The sequence below is a fragment of the Tupaia chinensis genome, unplaced genomic scaffold (assembly GCF_000334495.1).
Source record: "Tupaia chinensis unplaced genomic scaffold, TupChi_1.0 Scaffold143758_1, whole genome shotgun sequence".
Classification (NCBI taxonomy): Eukaryota; Metazoa; Chordata; class Mammalia; order Scandentia; family Tupaiidae; genus Tupaia; species Tupaia belangeri.
Window position 1 is genome coordinate 275,178 of NW_006203607.1, and position 23,843 is coordinate 299,020.

General features: G+C 37.4%; 1 protein-coding gene across 4 annotated transcripts in view; it reads left to right on the top strand.

Annotated features, from left to right (window-relative positions):
* The window catches only part of FOXJ3 (forkhead box J3), a 139,214-nt gene that overhangs the window by 68,975 nt on the left and 46,396 nt on the right, over positions 1–23,843 (top strand). For all 4 annotated transcript variants that reach the window (XM_014582723.2, XM_006164912.2, XM_014582724.2 and 1 more), the window contains exon 4: positions 6,751–6,825. In XM_014582723.2, coding sequence (XP_014438209.1) covers positions 6,751–6,825 — 75 coding nt within the window. The remainder of the gene's footprint in view (positions 1–6,750; positions 6,826–23,843) is intronic.

Sequence of the window (23,843 nt, forward strand, 5' to 3'; positions counted from 1 at the left end):
AGAATCAGGGCTGGCAGGTGGCATGATAGTTAAGGGCGCTGGACTCCCAGATGACTAATTGTGGTTCAAGTCCCAGACCTGGTGACTTGCTTTCTCACTTTCTCTCTTTCTCCCTCTCTCTTCCCCTCCTTCTCTGGTCAAATTAAAATAAACAAACAAACAAATAAACATTGATTGAGGTGAAGGGGATGGAATAAGACTGGAGGCAGTAATCTCTGCAAATGTAGTAACTAAGCCTAGAAAGTGAGAGAGAAAATTGGAGGGTATGAAAATAGACAAGAGAACATAGATCAGGAAGAGTCTTTGGAGGCTTAAGATTTTTGAATTTTAGTCTACGTGCCAGGAAGTTATTAAAAGATTTTAAGGTGTTTTGTTCTCACAGTGCAAATTTGATGTTATCTCTGCAGGTTGAGAATGGTGGAAGAGGGACAGAGAGAGGAGGGGGACGCCACTAAGAAGCTGTTGTATTAGTCCTGATAATAATGATTGCTGTTCTTGACTGAGATAGTAACAGAAGGGTGGGGAGAGTGGGAAGATTTGGGGCCAGCAGGAGATGTAGTGGTTAAGGTGCTAGACTCCCACATTGCCTTCAAGTCCCGGACCTGGCGGCTTGAAACTCAGGCCAGGTGCGTGCGCATGTGTGGCCAAACTCCTGAGAGGAAAATGGAGAAGGGATTGCCGCAGGAGTGCGTGTGCCCTAAAGCAAAAAAAAAAAAAAAAAAAAATCTCTCAAACCCCCAAAAAGTGTGGAAGATCTGAGTTGTGTAATTAAGATTTGGTGGTAGGCTGTTTCAGATGTTGAGAAAGAGTTTAGGATATTTCATGGGTTTCAGATTGAAGCAGTTATGTGAGTAATTATTTCAAATACTACTTATACTCCTTATTTGAAATAATTGGGACAGAAGTGTTTGCCATTTAACATTCTTTCAATTTGCATATATATATAATGAAATATCTTGGGTATGGGGTCAAGTCTAAACATGGTATTTATTATGTCTCATATACATCTACATAGCCTGAGGTAACTTTATATTTTTGTATTGCAGCATTTTGACTGTGATCCCATCATGTGAGGGCAGGTGTGGCATCTTCCACTTATGTCTTCATTTTATTGCTCAGAAAGTTTCAGATTTGGGGGTATTTAGCATTTTGGGTTTTTGGATAAGGGATGCTTAACCTATAATATCTTTAAATGGAGAAGGGAAAACTGGAAGATTACATTGGGCATAAAGACTGAGTTTAGTTTGAAACATGTCAAGTTTGGGGGTTTTTGAAGATGTTTACTTGATCGTTGGAAATACACATTAGGAACTCAGGAGAAAGGTCTAAACTGTAGATTTATATAGATTTCAGATGGTCATTGAAACTGTGCTATAGATGAGCTTGGCTAGGAAGCAAATGCAGAATGAATAAAGGACTCTAGGGCAGAATCCCGAAGATTTTCAACACTTAAGCTTTTTTGAAAGGAGGAAGACAAAGTGGAGCCGTGATGAGTTCATACCGAGCCGTTTACAGAATAACAGTTCTTTTGATCATCTTGATTTATGCCTTTTCCTCCCCTGAACTTTATTATTATTTTTTTGACCAGAGGGCATGTGTGCTGTGAAAGAGAGTGAGTGAGAGGGACTGACCCTCCCCTTCAGTTAGGGTATGGTCACACTACAGTCCTTTTTCCTCCATTTCTCCTTCCCTTAGGATTCTGGGTTGGTGTGTATGTCTGCCTAGTGTATTTTTTTTTTTTAAGAGGTTTTTGCTACAGGGCACGTGCACTGGCCAGACAGAGACAGAGAGACAGAAAGCGAGAAATCATCGCCCAGGGGGGGATGGCCACGCCGCAGTCCCTTCTCCTCCATTCTCCTCTTGGGATCTTGGGCACGCATGCATGCACGCACGCACACGTGCCCAGCGTGAGTTTAAGCCATCGGGTCCAGGATGTGAACCGAGGTAGACTACATGGGAGTCCAGTGACATAGCCATTACGCTAACTGCTGGTCCCTGCCTAGTGTATTTTTCAGTCCAATAGACTTGAATTGCATTTGGCCATGTGGGATCCAGCTCCCTGTGCACAGTTCCTAACCATTGTGCCATGGGGCTGCCCCCACAACCCCCAAATTTATAAGTACTAATTCCATTTGTAAAGACAGCCCATGTGACCTCATTACCTCCCATAGGCCCTGTCTTCAAATATCACATTGGGGTATAAGTTTCAACACACGAATTTAAGATGAATATAAACATACAACTTATTGCAGCATCTTTTAGTTTACTACATTCTCCCTTCAGATAGTTGGAAACCATTTCATTTACAATGTAAGGACTTTATAAACCATATCCTTTTGATCTCTCACTCCTTTGTCATACATTTCACTTTCATGTATGTTATAAACTCCATGATGAATTTATTTCATTTGTTTAAGGTATTGCTATCTTTAAAATTTTTTTTTAATTTAACTTTATTTATTTATTTTAATTTGACTAGAGAGGGACAGAGTGAGTGAGAGAGAGCGAGAGAAAGCTAGAAAGCAAGCCACTAGGTCTGGGACTCGAACTGTGGTTGGCCATGTGGGAGTCCAGGGCCCCTAACCACAATGCCACCTGCTAGCCCCTGTATTCAGTTATCTTTTAAAAGGATTACAAATAAGAAAATAATATTTTAAAATTTACTTTGATTTTTACCATATTTGATACTCTTTGTAGATTTTGGTTTGATTTCATGTTTGTTTCTGAAGAACTTTTATATACCATTGTCAGCTAACTGATGCTATAGAAAATGAATTGTTTCAGCCTTTGTTTTTGAAAGATACTGTATATTGAGAAATAGTGCACATTGTTTGTAATTGACAATTTTTTTCTCTTTCAGTAGTTTAATAGGTCACTCCATTGTCACCTAGTTTGAATTGTAGTTTTTGAAAAGTCTAATTTTTACCTTTGTTTTTCTATGTAATCTTTTCCTCTTTGGTTGTTTACACTTCAATTATAATAAACTTAGGGATGTGGATTTTTGGTTTATTCTGTTTGGTGATTCTTTGAAATTCTTGCATATGTGGTTGATGTCTTGCATTATTTTTGGATGATTCTTAACTATTACTTGTTTATATTTTTCTTCTATCGCATTCTTTTATCTTCTTCTAGGACTTCAATTGCATTTATTTTCTCATAGTTCTTAGATTTTTTTGGATGTCTGTGTGCATGTGTGCACATATGTGTGTGTTCACTTTTGTATAATTTCTATTGATTTATCCTCAGTCATTTCTCAGTTAGGTTTTGTTGAGTACTTTATCTCTATTTTTAAAAAAGAATTATTAATTTTATTCGTTGTTATTATTATTATTTTTAATTTGACCAGAGAGAGAAAGAGAAAGGGAAAGTGAGAAATCAAATCGCCAGGTCCGGGACCTGAACTATGGTCAGCTATGTGAGAGTCCAACATCCCAACCACTGTACCACCTGCTGGCCCCAGTATTTTACCTCTTGACAGTGATTTGTTTCTTCACTTTTCTATGTCATAATTTTGGATCAAGTATTATATATGTTGAACATGGTAGAGATTGAGAGAAAGAGTGGTTGTACTTAAAAATAGACAAGCATCTTCCTTCTCATGCCATTTATATAAGAGGTTGAGCCAGTCTGTCAATAGTTCAGCTGCATTTGGATTTTGTCATTGATATCTTTATATTTAGTACACCACAGACTTTATAGTTGTCTAGTAGAAGGGTCCTACTACCTTGTGCTTGGAGTGGGGATGGGGGCGTAGGGTGGCGAGAAGAGGCTTTGGTGCTGTAGAAGATTTTTCATTTTTCTGTCTCTTGATTTAGATGTCTCTGCCTACTGCCTACTTTGTTACAGGTTGGGGGCGGGGCCCCCCCCCCCCCCGAGGGTTTTGCTATAGGGTATGTATGCTTGCCAAAGAGACAGTGACAGAGAAACAGAAAGTGAGAAATTACACACACACACACACCCCTAGCAGGAGCAGGGGATGGCAATGACACAATCCCTTCTCCATTCTCCTCTTGGGATTTTGGGCATGCACGGTGTTTTTAAGCCACTGGATCTGGGACCTGAACTGCAGTCGACTATGTCGGAGTCCAGCAACATAACCATTATGCCATCTGCTGGTCCTGATAGGGGTCTCTCTTAATGCTCTTGCCCTACCCCTGTCAGTATACTGCTGTTGCTTATTATTCAGTGCTAGACGCAAAGGATTTTTCTTTGTTATGTTGGTCCAGCCTCATTCTTACGCAGGCTCTTGAACTTGGGGAATGGGGCTTTTTCAGTGTTTCTCTACTTCATCCAAACTAGTGTTAAATCTGTAATTGCTTTTGGGTGGGAGTTTCCTTCTCCTTCTGCAGCTATAGCAAACTGCTCAATGTTATTAATGTAGAATCCTTGGGCCAAGGTACTTTTATACCTGTTTTTTCAGAATTAGAAAGATCATTTAGTCTTCTAGTAGAAGCAGATCTTTGCTGCTTTCTAGGGGAAGAGTTTCCTCTCTCACTCTGGAGGCATAAGAATTTTGTTTCCATTCTTTCCCCAGAAACAATGAATCTTTGCTTGAGCAAGTCCTTGTGGGTGAGAGCTTTTTGTTGCCCCCCCAACCCCCCACCAGTCAGTCTCCTCCTCCTGCTTGTGGAGACTCCCGGAGTCTTTGTAAGGAGCCTGCAGTGAAGGTCTGTAGAGAAGAGCTTGAGGACAGAGTGGGAACTTACCTTATGTTCAGGGCCCTTGATACTCTGACACTGTGGGCTACGATTGGCCTTTAAAATATTAGCTAGTTTCTTACCTGTTTGGATTGTGGCCAGCTCTTTTTGCTGTGTTCTGCTAAAGATGAGAAGGTTTGTATGTCCAACTTCTCCTTGAATAGCATTGTCTCGCTTAGGAATGTGGGTTGCTTGGCTGCTTTGCAACGTGAGCTCTCTGACGTGGCTTGGAAATAGCTATGGTTTTATTTTTTAATAATAGCTTACTCAGTGTTTTTCCATCATTTTAGAGGGACCATCATTTTTTGTGGGTATCTGTATCCCAAGCAGAGGTGGAATTTTCATTCATAAGTTTTAAATTTCTATTTTGGTAATAAGATAGGTTTGAGTTTACATTTTGTAGTTATTAAGAAGTATTTAAACCCCATTATTGCTCCTGTGAGAGGGAAGTTTTAATATAGGCACTCCTGCTAGAGTTCTGAAATTTATGTTAAAATAACAAAACAGGCTCAGCCACTGTGGCGCAAATGGGAGGGCACCACTACACAATGGCTGAGGCTGCTCGGGAAGCCAGGATTTGGTTCTTGGTCCAACCAGAACAGGCTGGGCACTAAACCCTGTTTCCCATGAGACCTCAGACTTGCATGGTGGTATGTGCCCGTGGTCTTAGCTTACCAGAAAGCTGGGCCTGGAGGATCATGATATGGTGTGAAGACCCTATCAGAAATACTTACCGTTCTCTACCCTTCCTGCATGCCTGAGCACACACTCTCTAATGTGTGTACTTGTTCTCTCTCTCATATTAAAAAAAATCATTATGCCAAAACATAACCCCAAAGATTCCATTCTGAATAGTGCAAAATGCAGTTTGATCCCCTTACCACCAAATACTTAGCCATTTGGAACAAACGACAGTCGTGAATAAATTTCGGAGCATTTAACTGAGAAGAAATGATTTAAAAAAAAATAAGAATTATGGTACAGTCCTACTTAGGAATAGATAATTCTGTTTCACAGACTCTCCAGGTCTCTTTCTCTCTCTTTTTTAAATAATTATTTGTGTTATTTTGTTTGTTTATTATTATTATTATCATTATTATTTTAAATTTTGCTATAGGGCACGTGTACTCACCAGAGAGACAGAAAGTGAGAAAGCAAACCACCAAGTCTGGGGCTCAAGCCGTAGTCAGCTGTGTGGGATTCCAGCACCTCAACCACCATGCCATCTATTGGCCCTCTCCAAGTCTCTTGAGAGCGTTTTCCTGTCACCCAAGTTGGTTATGTCTGTCTGCATCGAGGAACACATTTTTTCTTAGCACTGTGTAGCTAAGTATCTTTCAATGCAGTTTTCTTTCTTATAGATTGTAGTAAGAACCTAAATGCCTTTTTGCTTTTGTAGTAGAGCAGTGATGTTTTTCTAACTTTTTAAATCCATTAAAAAATAGTAATACATGTACCTTATGTACCATGTGGAACTTTAGAAAAGAAGAAAAAGAAGAAAATAGTGGTCACCTATAATTTATTTTAAAAACATACACTAAAATTAAAGTTAGAATAAGTGTATAGTCTTGTGTTTGGCACTTAATATTTAATATTACTCCTTATTTATTACAAGATCTTGAACACATAACATTACATATATCAGCCCAGCTCCATAGCTTAGTGGTTTAGTGAGCCAAATCCCATCTGATTGACTGTTTTGAAACTAATGGCTTGAAAGTCACATTGGATGCATGTGCGTGCTTGCCCCAAATTCCGGCATGATGGAGAAATGGCAAGCACACATGCCCTCTGGCATTGGGGGGGGGTGTAAAAAAATCATTTATTGTTTAATAGATTCCAATAGAATTTCTCAGTAACTACTTTCCTTAGCATTCATAATTGAAAGTCAGAAAGGTTTAAATTTGAAACTCATTTGAAAAGCTATTTCATTTGTAATTATCTCTAAATATCTCTAATGCATAGAGATACTTAGGTTTTCGATTCTTAAGGATGGATTTTGGTGTTTGGATTCCATTGACTCTGGCTTTTTTTTTTTTTTTTTTAATTTCAGAATTCCATACGACATAATCTGTCATTGAACAAGTGTTTCCTTAAAGTGCCTCGATCCAAGGATGACCCTGGAAAGGTAGGATTCATTTTCTTAAAATAAAACAGTGGGATTCTCCAGTATATTTGCTTGTCGAGTTTGAACCAAGATTGAATTTGTCTAGTTTGTTGATCAAGAACCTTTGTGAAATAGCAAGTTTGCTGCTACCCCACTCCACCTCCAAGTTGGTTGGTAGCTTCAAGTATCAGCCAGTGGTAGAGCTTTCCTTTCTAATCCGTGGGAAGTTAGCTAGTGTAGAGTCGGGCCTCTGTTGGAGATTTCTAATCTTACTAATCTTGGGTTGCCTTTTTCAGTGTTATGTATTAAAATAACTTGGTATTTGAACTGCTTGTCAGGAGCCACAATTAATTGATTGTTTACGTATAAAGGGTACATTTGTGTGTAATTGCCAATAAGTGGAAGTATTCTTACCCTGAAATAAAATTTCTGATTCTGTTACTACTCCATTTTCATAGTTGTTGTATTCTCTTCTTGACTCCATTTATCTCCTGCCATTACATTTTTAGTATTTTATGTATATAGAATTCCTGGGGTTTTTTTTTTTTTTTTTTTTTTTTTTTTTTGTTTTAGTTGCCATGTCAACTGTAGTGTGGCCTGAACTTGATATTACTGGCTTGGTTTGTAAACCTGAGTATTTGATTGTCAGGTTACTACCTTACGGGCTTTGAGGCAATGTATCTCTTGGCAAGTATGAGTTCTTGTTTAGATGATTAGGCTTCTTGTATTCTCCTTTAGGTAATTGTCCTTGGAAGAATCTTTCTGAAACGTAAGGTTGCTTATGTAAGCATTTTGCTTAAAAATACTCTTCAATGTCCTGGAGGTATTTACTTCGTTCATTTTACAAGGTCCTTTGGTATCCTTTTCTTAACCTACCTTTCTGTTGAATAGCTATGATTTAGGTCATTCAAGACTCACTACTTGAAATTTTCCAATCATGACTTTCATATGGTCTTATTGTACAAAATCACTTTCTCTGCTTGTCTGGTCAACTCTTATCTTTCAAGATTGAGCTGCAGCATTATTTTTCTGAAGCTTTTTTTGTTTCCTTATACTTCAGCTAAGTTTGTTGCTCTTTATTTTGAGTTCTTGTTACAGTCATGTGCTGAATTGACATTGCTTTCAATGAGGGACCACATATATGATGGTTGTCCCATAAGATTATTATAGGCTATACTATATTTAGTCTAGGCATGTAGTTGGCTGTAGGATCTAGGTTTATGTAAGTGCACTCTGTGATGTTCACAGACAGTGCAATCGCCTAACAACACATTTCTCCAAACATGTCCCGGTCATTAAGCAATGTATGTCTGTACGTGGTAGCCACACCAAGTTACAGTAGCTCCTGACTGTCTTTTTATCTTTGAGCTTATTTCCTCCATTTCATAATACTTTTCATATGGTATCCAGCAATCTTTCAAAAATATTAACCTAATTATGTAGTCTTTTTCTTTAAACTCTTTATTAGTTATCTTCTGCTTTTAGTTAGAAGTCTAAATTTATGAGAGTAGGATCGTGTATTCTCAGTGGCTTGCCCAGTGGCTGGTGGCACTGAGGAAACACCGTTATTCAGTGAATGAATATATTGTATCCTCTGCCAGATCATTAACTTCTTGAGGTTAAAGATGGACTTACTGATTTCTCTTTTAAAGTAGACACACTTAAGTAATGAATGTATTATAGTACTTTGTATGACCTGCCCTATTAAACTGGTTCTCAATAAAATTAAATGAATTATTATACTCTTATTTTTTATTGCTTGAATGTGTTCATAACTCTTCAAGACTGAAAATAGGAATTGGTGAAATTTTTCTTTAAAGCAACTTATAAAATAAAGAAGGTACAATTTTTTTATATGTCTTGCCTTACAATTTCCTATAGGTGGTGTATATGAATCAGACTGAAAACTATTTTGAAAAGACTTTAGAGATTTTTAAATTATAGTTCTATGAAGGTACTATTGGATTCTCTAAACGTTTTGCACAATTTAATTTTTAAATGAATTTTAAATCCTTAAAAAATTAAAAAGCAGCAGACATGAATGCTTAACTCTGTTAGCTACTAAATTTTAACCAGTTAAAAAAAACCTTGTGCTGTCAGGTTAACTTTCTTTTGTACAGATGGTAAAACTTTTCTCCATCTTTAATTAGTGTCATGAGTTAAGGAAGATGTGGAAAGCATATGTTACTCTTAACTATTCTTTTTTGGGGGGGATTTGGGAGGATTTTTGCTGGAGGGTGCATTTGCTGGCCAGGAAGACAGAGAGGGATAGAGAAGGAGAAAGTGAGAAACTGAGAAATTATCCCCTGGGGGGGATGGCCATGCCACAGTCCCTTCTCCTCCATTCTCCTTTTGGGATTTTGGGCACATATGCACATGTACCTGTCATGAGTTTCAAGCCTCAGGTCTGGGACTTGAACCGCACTTGGCCATGTGGGAGTCCAGCACCTTAACCACTGTGCCACCTGCTGGCCCCTGTAACTATTTTTGAGTCAGGATTATCTCAGTGTTGTGCTCCTAAAACAAAATACAGAAATAAGCTGAATTCTATTAGGCTACCAAGACCTTTAGTCTCTAATTTTAAAGTTTTGTATTTATCAAACTACATCATTATTCTCATTGATTTTAGTCATAACAAATAAATATTATACATTTGAGTTTATAAAGTGTATATTTGATAATAGAGTCATTTTTATTTTGAGTCTAAAAATGAGGCTTAACTACTCATTATTCTTGTTGATTTTGGTCAGAAGTAGATGTTGTAAATTTTTTTAAATTGCTAGACAGTAGGTGTTTTTGCAGGAGAGAGAGAGAGGGAGAGAAAGCAGTCCTCAATGGAATATGGTCTTGCCACCGTCCCATCTCTGTTTTTCCATCCTGTTGGAATTTGGGGCATGCAAATGTGTATTGTTTTTAGTCACTGGGACCAGAATTTGGACTGTAGTAAGTCATGTGGGATCTATCTTAATCATGAGGCTGGCCTGATGTTGTAAATTAGATCTTACATGTAAATAATGTCATTATGTTTGTTACCAACGTGAGATTTTGTTTGGCGGTGGGGAGACCAAAATTCTGTTGCTTTAATAAAGCTTTGTGGGCCACCCAGTGTTAAGGTGGTTAAGATGGCTGGATCCCACATGACTGACTACACAGTTCACGTGTCAGACCTAGCAGCTCCAATACCACACCAGGTGTGTATGTGTCTGCATGCCCAAAATCTCTTGGGGAGAGTGGAGGAGAAGGGCTTGCGGTGAGGCCATCCCCTGTGGTAGGGTTCTTTCTCATTTTTCCTCATTCACTCTCTGTGTCTCACTCCATCGAACACATGTGTCCTATAGCATTAAAAAAAAATAAACATTAAAAAAAAACCAAACAAACCAAAAAACACAATGTGTTGAGAACTCAGATCTAGCCCATTTTATAAAAGAAGAAACTTATGCCAGTAGACTTGCTTAGTTCATCATGAGATTAGAACCCTGGAAGTACGTCCCAGTCAGAGAAACCTAATACTAACTTAAGGGAGAAAAATACTTGAGGAAGAACTGGAGCCATGCTCTTAAAATTGTATCATTAGGAATGTCTCTTTCCTTCCTCTAGTTCTACTAACTTTTCTGATGGCTTTATTTTCAGCCTTTTAGTGGCAGGCAAAGGTGGCTATTAGCAGCTTCTGGTTTATAAGTTTAGTAACACTTAGTAGAAAGAGAGTGTCCACTTGCTATCCAAAATACAGAAGTCATAGAATGAATGCTGAACAAATGAAATGTACTTACTTTCTTAGTTCCTAGACTAGTGCCTTTTCTATTTACCAATCTTTCTTGAGAGGAAGGCCAGAATATAAGTTTTGGAACTTATGAGTTGTTTTTTTCTTTTTGTATTACAGTGTTTCCTGGCATTTGAGGAGCTTTTCCAAAACCACCCTCACCACAGTGGGAGAAAACCATTGAGCCAAGGTGGGGTGGGAGTAGATTTTGGTCTTGGGTATGGGGTGGACTTAGAATCTGCTAGCTTAGACTTCTGCTAGCTGCTGCCATGACCCAGACAGGTCCAAGAGGTAGAAGTAGCTCATACAGTCTCTTTTCCCCCTATTTTTCCATGGTCTAGCTTTCTGTTCAGTCTTTTACCAGCGAAGTAGGAAGACCAACCTAAACTTGAAGTGTATGGTTGAATTACAGATGTTTTTATATGGCTGTTATTTCCTTATTTCTTTGTTTTCTAGAAGTCATATATACAATTAATGCGTATGTGTATTTTTTTCCATATGTGTATTTAAAAAAATTTTTTTTTGAGAGGTTTTTGCTATACGATGTGTGTGCTCGCCAGAAAGACAGAGACAGAGAGATAGAAAGCGAGAAATCACCCCCTCAGGGGGGATGGCCATGCCGCAATCCCTTCTCTTCCGTTCTCTTCTCGGGACCTTGGGCACACATGCACATACGCCCGGCGTGAGTTTAAGCCACTGGGTCCAGAACTCAAACCGCGGTCGGCTACATGGGAGTCCAGCGACATAGCCATTACACTAACTGCTGGTCCCCCATGTATGTGTATGTTAATGCCAGAGGACAGGTGCACTTGTAAGAGAGAAGCAAGAAAGCACTTTTAAACAAGGCATGGTCAAACTGCAATTTTTTTCCCTCCATTTCTCTATCCCCTCAGGGTTTTGGATACACTTGTATCTGTGGTTTGTGTGTTTTTCAAGCTGCTGTGGCTGGGATTCAAACTGTGGTTGGCTAGGTGGTATCTAGTTCCCAGTGAATGCACTTAACCACTGGGCATTGGGGGTGGCCCAAACCCCTTAATATTTTATAGTAATATTAGAGGATACGCCAGTGTACATTGATGATCTGAAATCCATTTTCGTCTATTTCTCAAACTAATTTCAAACATCCACATTATTGTTTTCTTTGAAAGGAAAAAGAAAATAAAATTTTATTTTGCATCTATAACTTTTTGCTTTTCAAGGGGGCAGATTTCTGTTTTTCTTTAACCTTGATTATAAGGAAATCATTCCATTTTCTGTCTCCATTTTGTCAGTCCTGTCTTTTATATTCTTTCTTTTCATTAATCTTATTTTCTGTAGTTATGTTTATATATATCTATATATATGTGTGTGTGTGTGTGTGTGTATATATATATATATAATAAATATAATAAATATAAATATATATGTATACATGTAGGTATATATGTTTTTTATATATGTACATATAGGTTTTCACATGCTTAATAATCTTAAAAGTAAATATTTTTTCTTACAGTATGGAAGAACTAATCATCGGCTAAATATAGTTTTGAAAGTATAGGGTTCTTTGCTTTTCAGCTTTTTCTTTTTTCAACTTTGTTCCTTTTTCTTCAGTTCATAAAAATGATACTCTTGCTTGAAGGGAACTAAAAGACTATAGTATGTAATTAAAATAGTTGTGTAAGAAATTAGCAGCCATGAGCTCTAGTAAAACTAAGAAGATAGCTAAGAAGTTTTAAGACCACATGAAGGCCACCTGCCTTTCCTGTGGGAGATAAGATAGTTTTTTTGTTGTGGTGGTGGTTTTTTTTTTTTGGTTTGTTTTTTGTTTTGGTGGTAATGGATAAGCTTTATCTCTCATTGGGAATGAGAGATTATGAAGGTCCACTGATTGTGAAGATTGGGGTCTAACAGTTTGTGAGAAAATAACCAACTAATTGCTAGAATAGTAATTTGAAAGTTCTAAGATGATGATATTTTTTTCCTCCCTGTTCCTATCTGGCTTACTGCAAGGGATTATATCATAGTTGACTGATATCTCTCTTTTCAGACAGTTTTTTTTTCTGTCCATATTATTAGACCCTACTTATTTGCAAATTGTCTATTCTCTGATAGCCCATTTTAAAAAATATATAAGGGACCAGCAGTTAGCATAATGGCTATGTCGCTGGACTCCCACGTAGTCGACCGTGGTTTGCGTCCCGGACCCGGTGGCTTAAAACTCACTCCGGGCGCATGTGCGTGCGTGCCCAAGATCCCGAGAGGAGAATGGAGGAGAAGGGATTGCGGCGTGACCATCCCCCCTGGGGGGTGATTTCTCGCTTTCTGTCTTTATGTCTCTCTCTGTCTGTCTGGCGAGCACACACGCCCTATAGCGAAAAACCTCTTCAAAAAAAAAAAAAGAAAAGAAAAGAAAAGAAAAAGAACGTAGGTGGGATAAAACCAAAGATTAAGGGAACAGACATAAATACTAACATGAGGTTTGAGAGTAAAGAAATGGGCTGTGCCAGTGAATGAAAAGATTATAAATGTGACACAGTCCATTAGACAAACCCGATTCGAAAACCAATTCAGAGCGAATACTGCAGAAGCAGGAAGAGGTGCTGCCTAGATCCCTGTTTTACTGTGCTGTTGGTCAGCGTAGTTTTAGTTGCAGCTGCCTTTTATTTGTATATTCTGTGTTTTCATCTCGAGGGTGGGAGAGAACATTTTGTTGTTACTGGTCTCTTGATTTCTTTTTCAGATCTAAACTATTTTAAAAAAATATTTGACCCTGCAGTTAGAGAATTATATATGTATCTATTATTATGCTCAAGATACAGGACAGTATACCATATCATCCCGTGGTAGTTAGCCCCTCAACCCCAGGCCCTTTCAACTACTGATCTGTTTTCTGTTCTTATAATTTTGCCCTTTCTAGAATGTTACATACATGGAACTTACAAAGTAGGTGGATTTTTAAATACTCAATTCATTAAGCATAAGGCATTTGAGAACAATCCAGATTGTTGTATCAGTAGTGTGTTTAATTTTATTGTATATATTCTGTCATATGGATTTACACTAGTTTAATAACCACTAGTCAAAGGACATGTGGGTTGTTGCTCATCATAAATTAATATCTGCAAAAAAGGCAGCTAAGATTTTGATAAAAATTGCGTTGAGTCTGTAGATCAATTTGGGTGGTACTGTTATCTTAATGATATTAAGTCTTGTAGACTGTGAACATGGAATATCTTTTTATCCTTTATTATTTTTAATGTAAAGACCAAGATACTTGGTATATATAAAAGGTAGAGCTGCAATATCGATAGGTTCCTGTAGCTTTGAATGTTCTGAATATTTTAATGTATCTTTAAATAAAATATTTATTGGAGTTGACTTTAGCAAATATTATTGAATTAGAGCTTTTATATCAAGCACTAAGCTTTGTTCTGGAGGTAAAAGAATGAATATGAAGTTGCTATTAAGACATTTTTTCTAGTGAGGGAATTATACACAGAAAATTGCAATGTAGTGTATTAGGTGCAGAGATCAAGTTTTCTTGAAAGTTATTGGCCTACTTCCCAAGTTGTTGTGTAAAGTGCCTGCTAAATAAAAAATAATTATAAAGAGTGTATTAGCACTACTTCTTACAGTGTTGTCTGGTTGTGATAGCTTATAGAGAAGTTAAAAAAAAAAAAAAGCTAAGTTAAAATATAAATACTATAGGGCACCAGCAGTTAGTGTAATGGCTATGTCGCTGAACTCCCATGTAGTTGACCACGGTTCAAGCTCTGGACCTGGTGGCTTAAATTCACGCCTGGCGCGTGTGCGTGTGTGCCCAAGATCCCGAGAGGAGAATGGAGGAGAAGAGATTGAGGCGTGGGCATTCCCCCCCCCCCGGGGGGGCCTGATTTCTTGCTTTCTATCTCTCTGTCTCTGTCTGTCTTTCTGGTGAGCACATGCACCCTATAGCAAAAACATCTACCAAAAAAAAAATATAAATATAAATATATATATGTATATGTATATATATATATATATATGTATGTATATGTAGATATAAATACCGTAAAGGCTGTCTTAAGACTGTCAATAGTACATTTTAATGAACTTCCAGGATTTATGAATTGATTAAAAGAAACTTTTAAAAAAGACTTATTTATGAGACAACAGGTAGTATGGAATATGGAAGTTCAGGCACCGAATCTCAACATGGCTGGTTGCACGATGTGAGTCCTGGACTTGGTGGCTTGGAAATCAGGCTGGACATGTGTGCATGCATTCCCTAAATCCCAAAGAGAGGCTGGAAGAGAAGGGACTGTGGTGCAACCCTCTCTCCTGGGTAGAGAGTTCTCACTTTCCTTCTCACACTGGTGAGTGCAGACACCCTAAGGCAAAAACTTAAAAACAAACAAACAAACCAAAAAACTCTTTTATTTACTCAGAGAGAGAAGGATACTTACTGGGTTTGCACATCGTGATTGGCCCCCCCGAGTCTCAGCCAGTCTGGATCATGTGTACACATGTATGTACCTGGCATTCTCAGGGAGGTCCCAGAACCATGAAGCCAGGGTCTTTCCTGTATAGTTCCAGTTGTATTACTACTGCATCACCACCTTACCCCAGAAGAAAGCTTAGAATCACCATGCCACTTAAGATAGTAGATGAGGGACCAGCATTTGGCCTAATGGCTATGTTGTTGGACTCCCGTGTAGTCAGTCGACTGCGGTTTGAGTCCTGGACCCAGTGGCTTACACTCACGCCTGGTGTGTGTTGCTTGTGTGCCCAAGATCCTGAGAAGAGAATGGAGGAGAAGGGATTGTGGCATGGTTATCCTCCCTGGGGAGTGATTTCTTGCTTTCTGTCTCTCTGTTTCTGTCTTTCTGGTGAGCGCTCGCCCTATAGCAAAAACCTCTCCAAAAAAAAAAAAGAATTATAAAAAAAGATAGTGAATTAAATAGTTTTTAAGTAAAACAAAACAAAACAAAATTCTCTTTAGTTCTCTGGACTCATCTTTTACCATATCCTTTTTTCTTTTTTAAATACCTAGTCAAATTAGCAATTTTCTTAATACTTTGTTATCTCATATATCCATCACGTTAGCACCAGAGTTCTGTGCTTGTTATGCCATTGCCCTGTATTTGGCAGTTTTGGTCAAGCCCACGAGTGAATATTTTTAAGTGCATGAATCAGAATATACCTGATAGAAAAGACAAGCAGTTAGATGAAAAGTTATAAAATATTAAAACACATTTACCATGTAGTAATTTATATGCCTCATTAGTAACATTAAATAACAAAAATTTAAGTAGTAATGAGTACAAATGTCATTTTGAAATTTTTGCAGCTATTAATGTGATGGGAAGTAAATGGGTTTTTAGGTATCGCTAATACTGCTGTGGTTTGTCCCTTATATTCGTAATTGGAAAAAACACTGAATTTCATTTCCTTATCCAGTTTCACAGAACCTCCGAGTCTTGTTCATGGGCCCTATGGAATCATGAACCCCATATTAAAAATGCTTTTTGAGTATGAGCTCTTTTTCTCTGCCTAAAATGATTTTTATTCATTACTTCTTATCATATCTGAGCACAATGACTCATTATTAAAAGTTTAGCCTACTGGTTTTAGCACTGAATGGTGATTACTTACTTGCCTTTTATGTGCTAGTAACTGTTCTACTGTTCTAGGCGTTTAGCATATCTCAGTAAATAAAACAGACCAAATTTAAAACAATACCCTTCAGGTACTTATTATCATATAGGAAAAGAATACATACATTATATTAAAGTTACATAATTATAAGTACTGTAGGAATAAAATAGATTAGGGTAAGCTGGACTATTGTGTGGATTGTAATTTTTAAAAGAGCGAGTGAGGTAGTCTCTTTGAGAAAGTGACATTTGAACAATGACATTAAGGTGGTAAGAGGGTTATTCATGCAAGTACCACTTTTGTCTTCCTCCCTACACTGAAGACCAGGAATTTCTTTTTTGTCTGTATTCCTAGCATTGTGCCTAATACATGATCTCAGTCTTTGCTAAACTGTCTTTAAGAGAAAGATTGTTTATTTATATGGTGTCTGTCCAAAGTTCAAAATTTTAACCAGCTTGATTCATTGTGTAATTTTCTCACTCGTTGGGTTAGATTATATTCAGGATCATGTCCAGGTACACAGTGTCTTCAGTAAGTTCATGGAAAACGAATATTATGGAAAACCATACATGGATTTCAATATTTTTGTGCCAAGATAAACGCAACTTGTTATAACAAGTCTGAAGAGGATCTAGTTTGAGGCACTATGAAGGCTAAGGCACCAATTTGAAAAGAGCCCCATCAGAGCAACTTGAATTCTGCAAATGTTGAAGCAAGCAAGAATAGACATAAAATTTGGGTAGAAGAATGGTGGAGTCATTGATACTTTATGAAAAGTTTATGGGGACAGTGCCCCAAAGAAAGCAGTTTACAAATGAATAACATGTTTTAAGATAGTATGAGACAATGTTGAAAATGACACTCAGTAGCAGACGACTGTCTGCATCAGTTTGCAAGGAAAAAAATAATCTTATTTGTGTGTTAATTGAAGAGGACCAATGTTTAATACCAGAAACAATAGACAATAGCATAGATATCTCAGTTGGTTCAGCTTAATACAATTCTGATTGCACAGTTATAAGTTGAGCAAACTTTCTGGTCAGTGGACTGTCATGTCCAGAGCAGCTGCAGGCAAGAACAGAGCCTTCTCTGGAAATTTCGAACAAATGAGGTCAAGATCCTAAAGCAGTTCTTTGAAGAATTGTAACAGGAAAGGACACCTGTCTTTACCAGTACAATCCTGAAGAAGCAGCAGGAAGCAATGGCTCTCAAGAGGTGGAAGTGGTCCAGTCAAAGCCAAAGCACTTCAGAGCCAAGGGCATGGTAGCAGTTTTTTTTTTTTTTCGAATGTTCAAGATGTTTTGCTTGACTTTCTGCAGAGCTGAATGGTGATAACTTCTGGTGGTTTTGAGAGTGATTTAAGAAGGTTACATTTTAACAGGAAAAATTCTGAGAAATCTCCACCAGAGTCCTCCTTAACTACTCCTGCTCATTTCTCTTAATAAACCAGGACAGTTTGGGGAATGTTTTGATAGAAACTCTTCAGGTATCCACCTTAAGCTCTGATTTGACTCCTGATTTTTTTCCCCTAATCTTACATCTTTAAAGGGTACTACCCAATTTTTCTTCAGTGAATAATGTGAAAAAGATTGCATTTGCTTAAATTTCCAAACCCCTCAGTTGTTTAGGATGTACTAATTGGCTGGTATCATTGCTTACAAAAGTGTCTAAGAAGCTCTCAGGTGGCGTGGTGGCTAAGGCGCTGAACTCCCACACGGGTGACTGCAGTTTGAGTCCCAGACTTGACAGCTTGCTTTCTCACTTTCTCCCTCTCTCTGGTCAAATTTAAAAATAAATAATAATAAAATTAATTCTTTAAAAACAAACAAACAAAAGTGTTTTGAACTTAATGGAGCTTATGTTGAGAAATAAAGTTTTTATTTTAATCTTTTAATTCTATTTCTCCACATTCTTCATGAAACCTCCCCCCCAATAGCTTATTGTCCTTGCATTTTCTTTTTTATGGTAAACCTGCTTAAAAAAAGGTTGGCTTGGGGGAACCAGCAGTTAGTGTAATGGCTATGTTGCTGGACTCCCATGTAGTCGATCGCGGTTCGCGTCCCGGACCCGGTGGCTTAAAACTCACACCGGGCGCGTGTGCGTGCTTGCCCAAGATCCCGAGAGGAGAATGGAGGAGAAGGGATTGCGGCGTGACCATCCCCCGTGGGGGGTGATTTCTCACTTTCTGTCTCTATGTCTCAGTCTGGCGAGCGCACGCACCCTATAGCGAAAAATCCTCTCCAAAAAAAAAAAAGGTTGGCTTGGTACCAGCAGTTGGTGTAATGGCTATTGTCACTGGATTCCCATAGTTGAACACTGTTCAAATCTCCAACTGGTGTGTGTATTTATTTATGTGTGTGTGTGCACGCCCAAGATCCCAAGAGGAGAATGGAGGAAGAGAAGGGATTGCAGCGCGGCCATCGTCCCCCCACAGAGGGGGTAATTTCTTGCTTTCTGTCTCTCTGCATGCACCCTATAGCAAACACTTCTCAAAAAAAATCTTTGCAATTAGTCTATTTATTTGTGTTTTAAAGGGACTTTCTTTAGTAACTATTCTCTTCAGGAATTAAATAAAAGTTGTAGTTGATGATTTTAAATATCTTTTTCAGCCTTCAAAATTTAGGATTTGCCTAGTATATTGGCTTCCTTGCTTTTGATAGAAGTTGCAAGAAATTGGAAAGAATATTTTAAGACTAATACAAAATAATGTGAAATCAAATATTGAAAGAGGGAATACTTTCACATATATTTAGTTTAATCCTTAGTATACCATCAGGATCCATCAGACCCAATTCAATTTTTGAGTATCTATTTTTGGTAGTTATAACTATTGGTAAGGGTCAATATTTTATGACCAATATTTTTTTTCTTAGGAGTCATCCAAAGAACAAATAGGGATTTTATGTGCTGTTAAAAATATAGGATTAAACTTAAGTCTATCTTGTAATTGCTCTATGAGATAGTATAATACGATGAATCTAAGATGCATTGTGGGATCATAGTGTCTTATTTTTATCTTATTATATCTTGAATTGATTTCATCATCCTGAAATTATTTTATTGTTAGTCATCAATTTTTCTTCACTATGCCCAAACTAAAATAACAAGTGCAGAAGAATAATTACATAACCTGCAGGAATGATTTAGTAATGATACCATCCTTTAGTATTTTTATTCTGTGGCCTATGGTAGTATGTATTACAAAAGGTCCATATTGGGCTATCCCATAGTGTGGTTGTTAAGGCACCTGTATCCTGCATAGCCAACTGCTTGGCCTGAGTCCCAGACCCTGTGGCTTGAAAAACATAACCAGACATGTGTTCCTGTGCGCCCAAAATCTCAAAAAGAGGGAGAAATAGGAAAGGGACTGTGATGTGACTTAACCAAGGGCTGTGCTTTTTGACTTTTTCTCTCTTGACTTTGGTGAGTGCACGTACTCTAGCAAACTCACCACCAGAAGTCTGCTTATACTGTATGTTTTATCTCTTAGCTTTCATTGATTATATTAGAGAATTGAGTTTCTTTCTGCTGTAATGACAAAGAAGATAACTGATAAAGATGGTTTACTATTATCAGTTGAATCAGGAGAGTGCAAAGAGGAAACAACACTCTAAAATCTGATTATGATGATGACATTGATATCCTAGATTACTTTTCTCAAACTCAAGAAATGTTGAGTTAGTTGTCTATTTGTTAGAGCAAAAAGATAATGTGGTATTGTAATCTGTTACATCATTTAGCAAGAGGGTCTTCAGCATGTAATATTTTGTGACTAGAATCTAAGTCATCTCCTTGTGCATGATTGTGCACCAAGATTTACCTGAAACAGATATAGTTCATAAGTAGACAAGTATTAAAGTTTGTTGTGTATACAAAAAAAAATGCTTGCAAGGAAATAGGTGATGTAGGAATGAAAAACTTAATTGGATTTATTATTCTAGTTAGTATTTATATATCTAACTATGAAAAACAATTTTTTTTTTTTTTTGCAGTTACAGAGCAGAGATGGCTATCCTTCAACAAAAGTATGAGCCATCCAAAATAGTGCATTTTGAAAATACAAGTACAGGAAGATCCAGAATAGGTAGTCTGGAATCAGCATTGACTTTTGATAGTAAAATAATAAGAAAAAGAACTAGAAGTGGGACTAGCAGGTGACATGGTGGTTGAGGGCACTAGACTCCCACATGGCCTACTGTGGTTCAAGTACTGGACCTAGTCTTGCTTTCTCACTTTTCCTTATTCTCTCTCTTTGTCTGATAATAAGTAAATAAAAATAATAAAAAAGAAAAAGAAAAAAGAAAAAGAACTAGAAGTAATAAATAAAGTAGAACATTTTATAGATGTGAAATGTGGGATCAGCACTTATCAAATTTAACTTTTTAGTTTCATGCATGACAGTTGATGAATAGTTAGTTGCATTTAGAAAATGTTGGCCATTTTGGTATATATATTTTTCAAAGCGAAGAACTATATAAGATATAATATATGAAATTTGGAAAATTCGAATTTGCTATGTTGAAGTTCCTATTAAAATGCCTCAGAAGGTTGTTTTTCACTATCCTTTTATTCTGTAAAATTTATTAATTTATTTTTTAGTTCTTCTATAGGGTACGTGCACTCACTGGCGAGAGAGAGAGAAAGAAAGAGAGAGATTAAAAGTGAAAAATCACCCCTTGTGGAGGTGGCCACACTACATTGCCTTCTCTTCCATTTTCCTCTTGGGACTTTGGGTACTTACACAGCATGTCTTTCAGATCATCAGGTCTGGGACTTGAGCTGTGTATTGTAGTAGGTCATGTGGGATCCAGCTGCCTTAATCTCTGTGTCACCTGCTGGCCCAGTCTTGTAAAATATTTTTTGAATGACCTAACTATAAACAGAAAGTGTCCAATGGACAAAGAGGGTAAGTAGTGATGACTAGTTTTTCTGGTATATACTTGTTAATTCTCATGATCATTCTATGTAAGAGAATTTGGGGAACGTGGATCAAAGATTTGGTAATGTGTCCAAGTTTACCTAACCAAATTTGGGATTTGCCTCCAGGTCTTTGTAAACAAGGTCTTAGTCTCCTTGGTATACCACATGACCCTCTAAACATTCCCCTATCATGGTTTAAGTATAAAGCACTGTGAATGAAGGTAGTTGTCAGGGTTAGCTGCAGGGGTGTGGGTGTTTATTTTATTTTATTATTTTTTTTGAGGGGGAAGGTGGTTTTATTTCAATTTTATGGGCTCCTTTCCCCCTTTTTATGGTGATCTAATCGCATTGGTTAAAAGCAGCTCACCAGTTCTTTAGAATACACACTCTAGCCAAGTCTAACTTTATTTAGACGCTGTGGATGGACAAGCTTGATTGTTTGAACCAAAATGGGAACATTAAACAAGTATCACAGCCCTCACTAATAACATTGTGACTTTGCTGTCAAGTGTAGACCCCTTGGAAAGAAGCTTGTGACCATTTTGTATGGCTTGTCTGGAAACCTCTGTAAATCTTATGTTTTAGTAAAATATTTTTTGTTATTCTTAAAAAAAAAAAAAAAAGATCCTGGCAGGTGGCATGTTGGTTAAGAGCACTAGACTCCCACATGGCCGACTGCAGTTCGTGTCCCAGACCTGGCAGCTTTCTCACACACATGCCCCCACCACCTCCCCCCCGCCCCCCGTCAAAATAAATAAATAAAGTTAAATAAAATATTTTTTAAAAAATCCCAGCAGGCTTCTTTTTAAAAAATTGACAGCTGGTTCTCATATTTATGTATAAATGCTAAGAACCTGTAATAGGCAAAATAATTTTGGAAAACAAACAAAAACAACAACCTGAAGTTTTGTAAGAAGATATGTATTGTTTGATTTCAGATTTTTATGCAATTACAGTAACCTAGACAAAATGGTATTGGCATAAGATAGACATATATATTATTATAATGGAATTCAGTAACAGATGCACATGTATATTCAGCTGATTTTTGACAGCACCAATATAATTTCACAGAGGAAAGAATCTTTTCAAAATATGGTGCTGTGTGGAATAAAAGTTAATACTGATCTTCACGCTTGTATAGAAAAATTATCTCTAAGTGGATCAGAGTCCTAAACATGGAAGTTAAAAGACGGGAAAACTAAAGGAAGAAAACATTGGAGAAAATAGTTGCCATCCTGGAGTAGGCAGTTTTTAAAAAATAGACAAAAAGCATAGACAATAAATAGAAAACTGATGAATCGGACTTCATTGAACTAAAAGCTTTTTGTTGCTTAGAAAATGCTGTCATGACAACGAATAGATAACTGCAGGCTAAAGAAATAATTTACTACCTGTGTCTGACAGAGGACTTGTAATTCAGAATATATTTAAAGATTTTCTTTATACAAATCACCAAAATTCTTATTAATCCAAATAAAACATGGGCAAAATATACCAGTAGATAGTTCTCAAAAGATAGATGAATGGCAAATAAATATATCTGAAGATGCCCAACATCGTCGTCTTAGGAAATTCCATATTGAAACCACTGAAGCACAACTACCTATCACTAGAATGGCTATAATTGAAACATTTAAAATATCAAGTATTGGCAGAAACAGAGCAGCTGAATTCTCATACTTTGCTGGTGAGAGTAGAAAATAGTTTGGCAGTTTGATTCCATTTATATGAAATTCTAAAAAAAGCAAAACTATAGGAAGCAGAATAATGGTTGTGTGAGATGGAATTTTGGGGATCAGAGGAAGGGAAATTGCTTGCTGAGCCACACAAAGGAGCTTTTTAATGTAATGGAAATGCCCTGTATCTTGATAATTGATGGTAACATGGATGTATACAATTGTCAAAACTTTTTGGATTATAAAAATAAAACCAAACAAAAACCTGTTTCCTCCTTTCTCTATGTGAGCCTGGAGGAATAAGCCCTGCTCTGGAAAGAAATTGGAATGAGTATGCATTTGTTGATTGGCTATGTATAGTCAGTGCAATTTTTGTGAGGTATGTTGCCTAACAAGGAATAGCAGAGGTAAGTGCTTTTTGTAAAGGTGGCTAAAAAGGACTTCCTTTTTGTGGTAAAATATACATATAATGTAAAACTTACCATTCGAACCACTTTAAGTGTACAGTTCAGTAGCATTAAGCACATTGACATTGGTGTGCCACCATCACCATCATCTTATCTCCACAGCCTTTTCGTCGTCTTAAACTTAAATTTCATATCCATTGTGCAACAGATGCCCAGTCTTCCTTCTTTCAGCAGCTGGCAACCATTGTTCTACTTCTCGTGTCTATGGATTTGACTACTGGAGATATAGTGGGATCATACAGTATTTATTTTTCTGGTACTGGCTCATTTCACTTAATATAATACCTTTTTTTTTGAGAGGTTTTTGCTATAGGGCATGTGTGCTTGCCAGACAGACAGAGACAGAGAGACAGAAAGCAAGAAATCACTCCCCAAGGGGGATCTTGGGCATGCATGCACGCACACGCGCCTGGTGTGAGTTTAAGCTACCGGTTCTGGGACTTGAACCGTGGTTGACTACATGGGAGTCCAGCAACATAGCCATTATGCCAACTGCTGGTCTCGACTTAATATAATATCCTAAAGGCTCAACCATGTTGTATATGTCAGAATTTTCTCCCTTTTTACATCAGAATAATATCCTACTGTATGTAT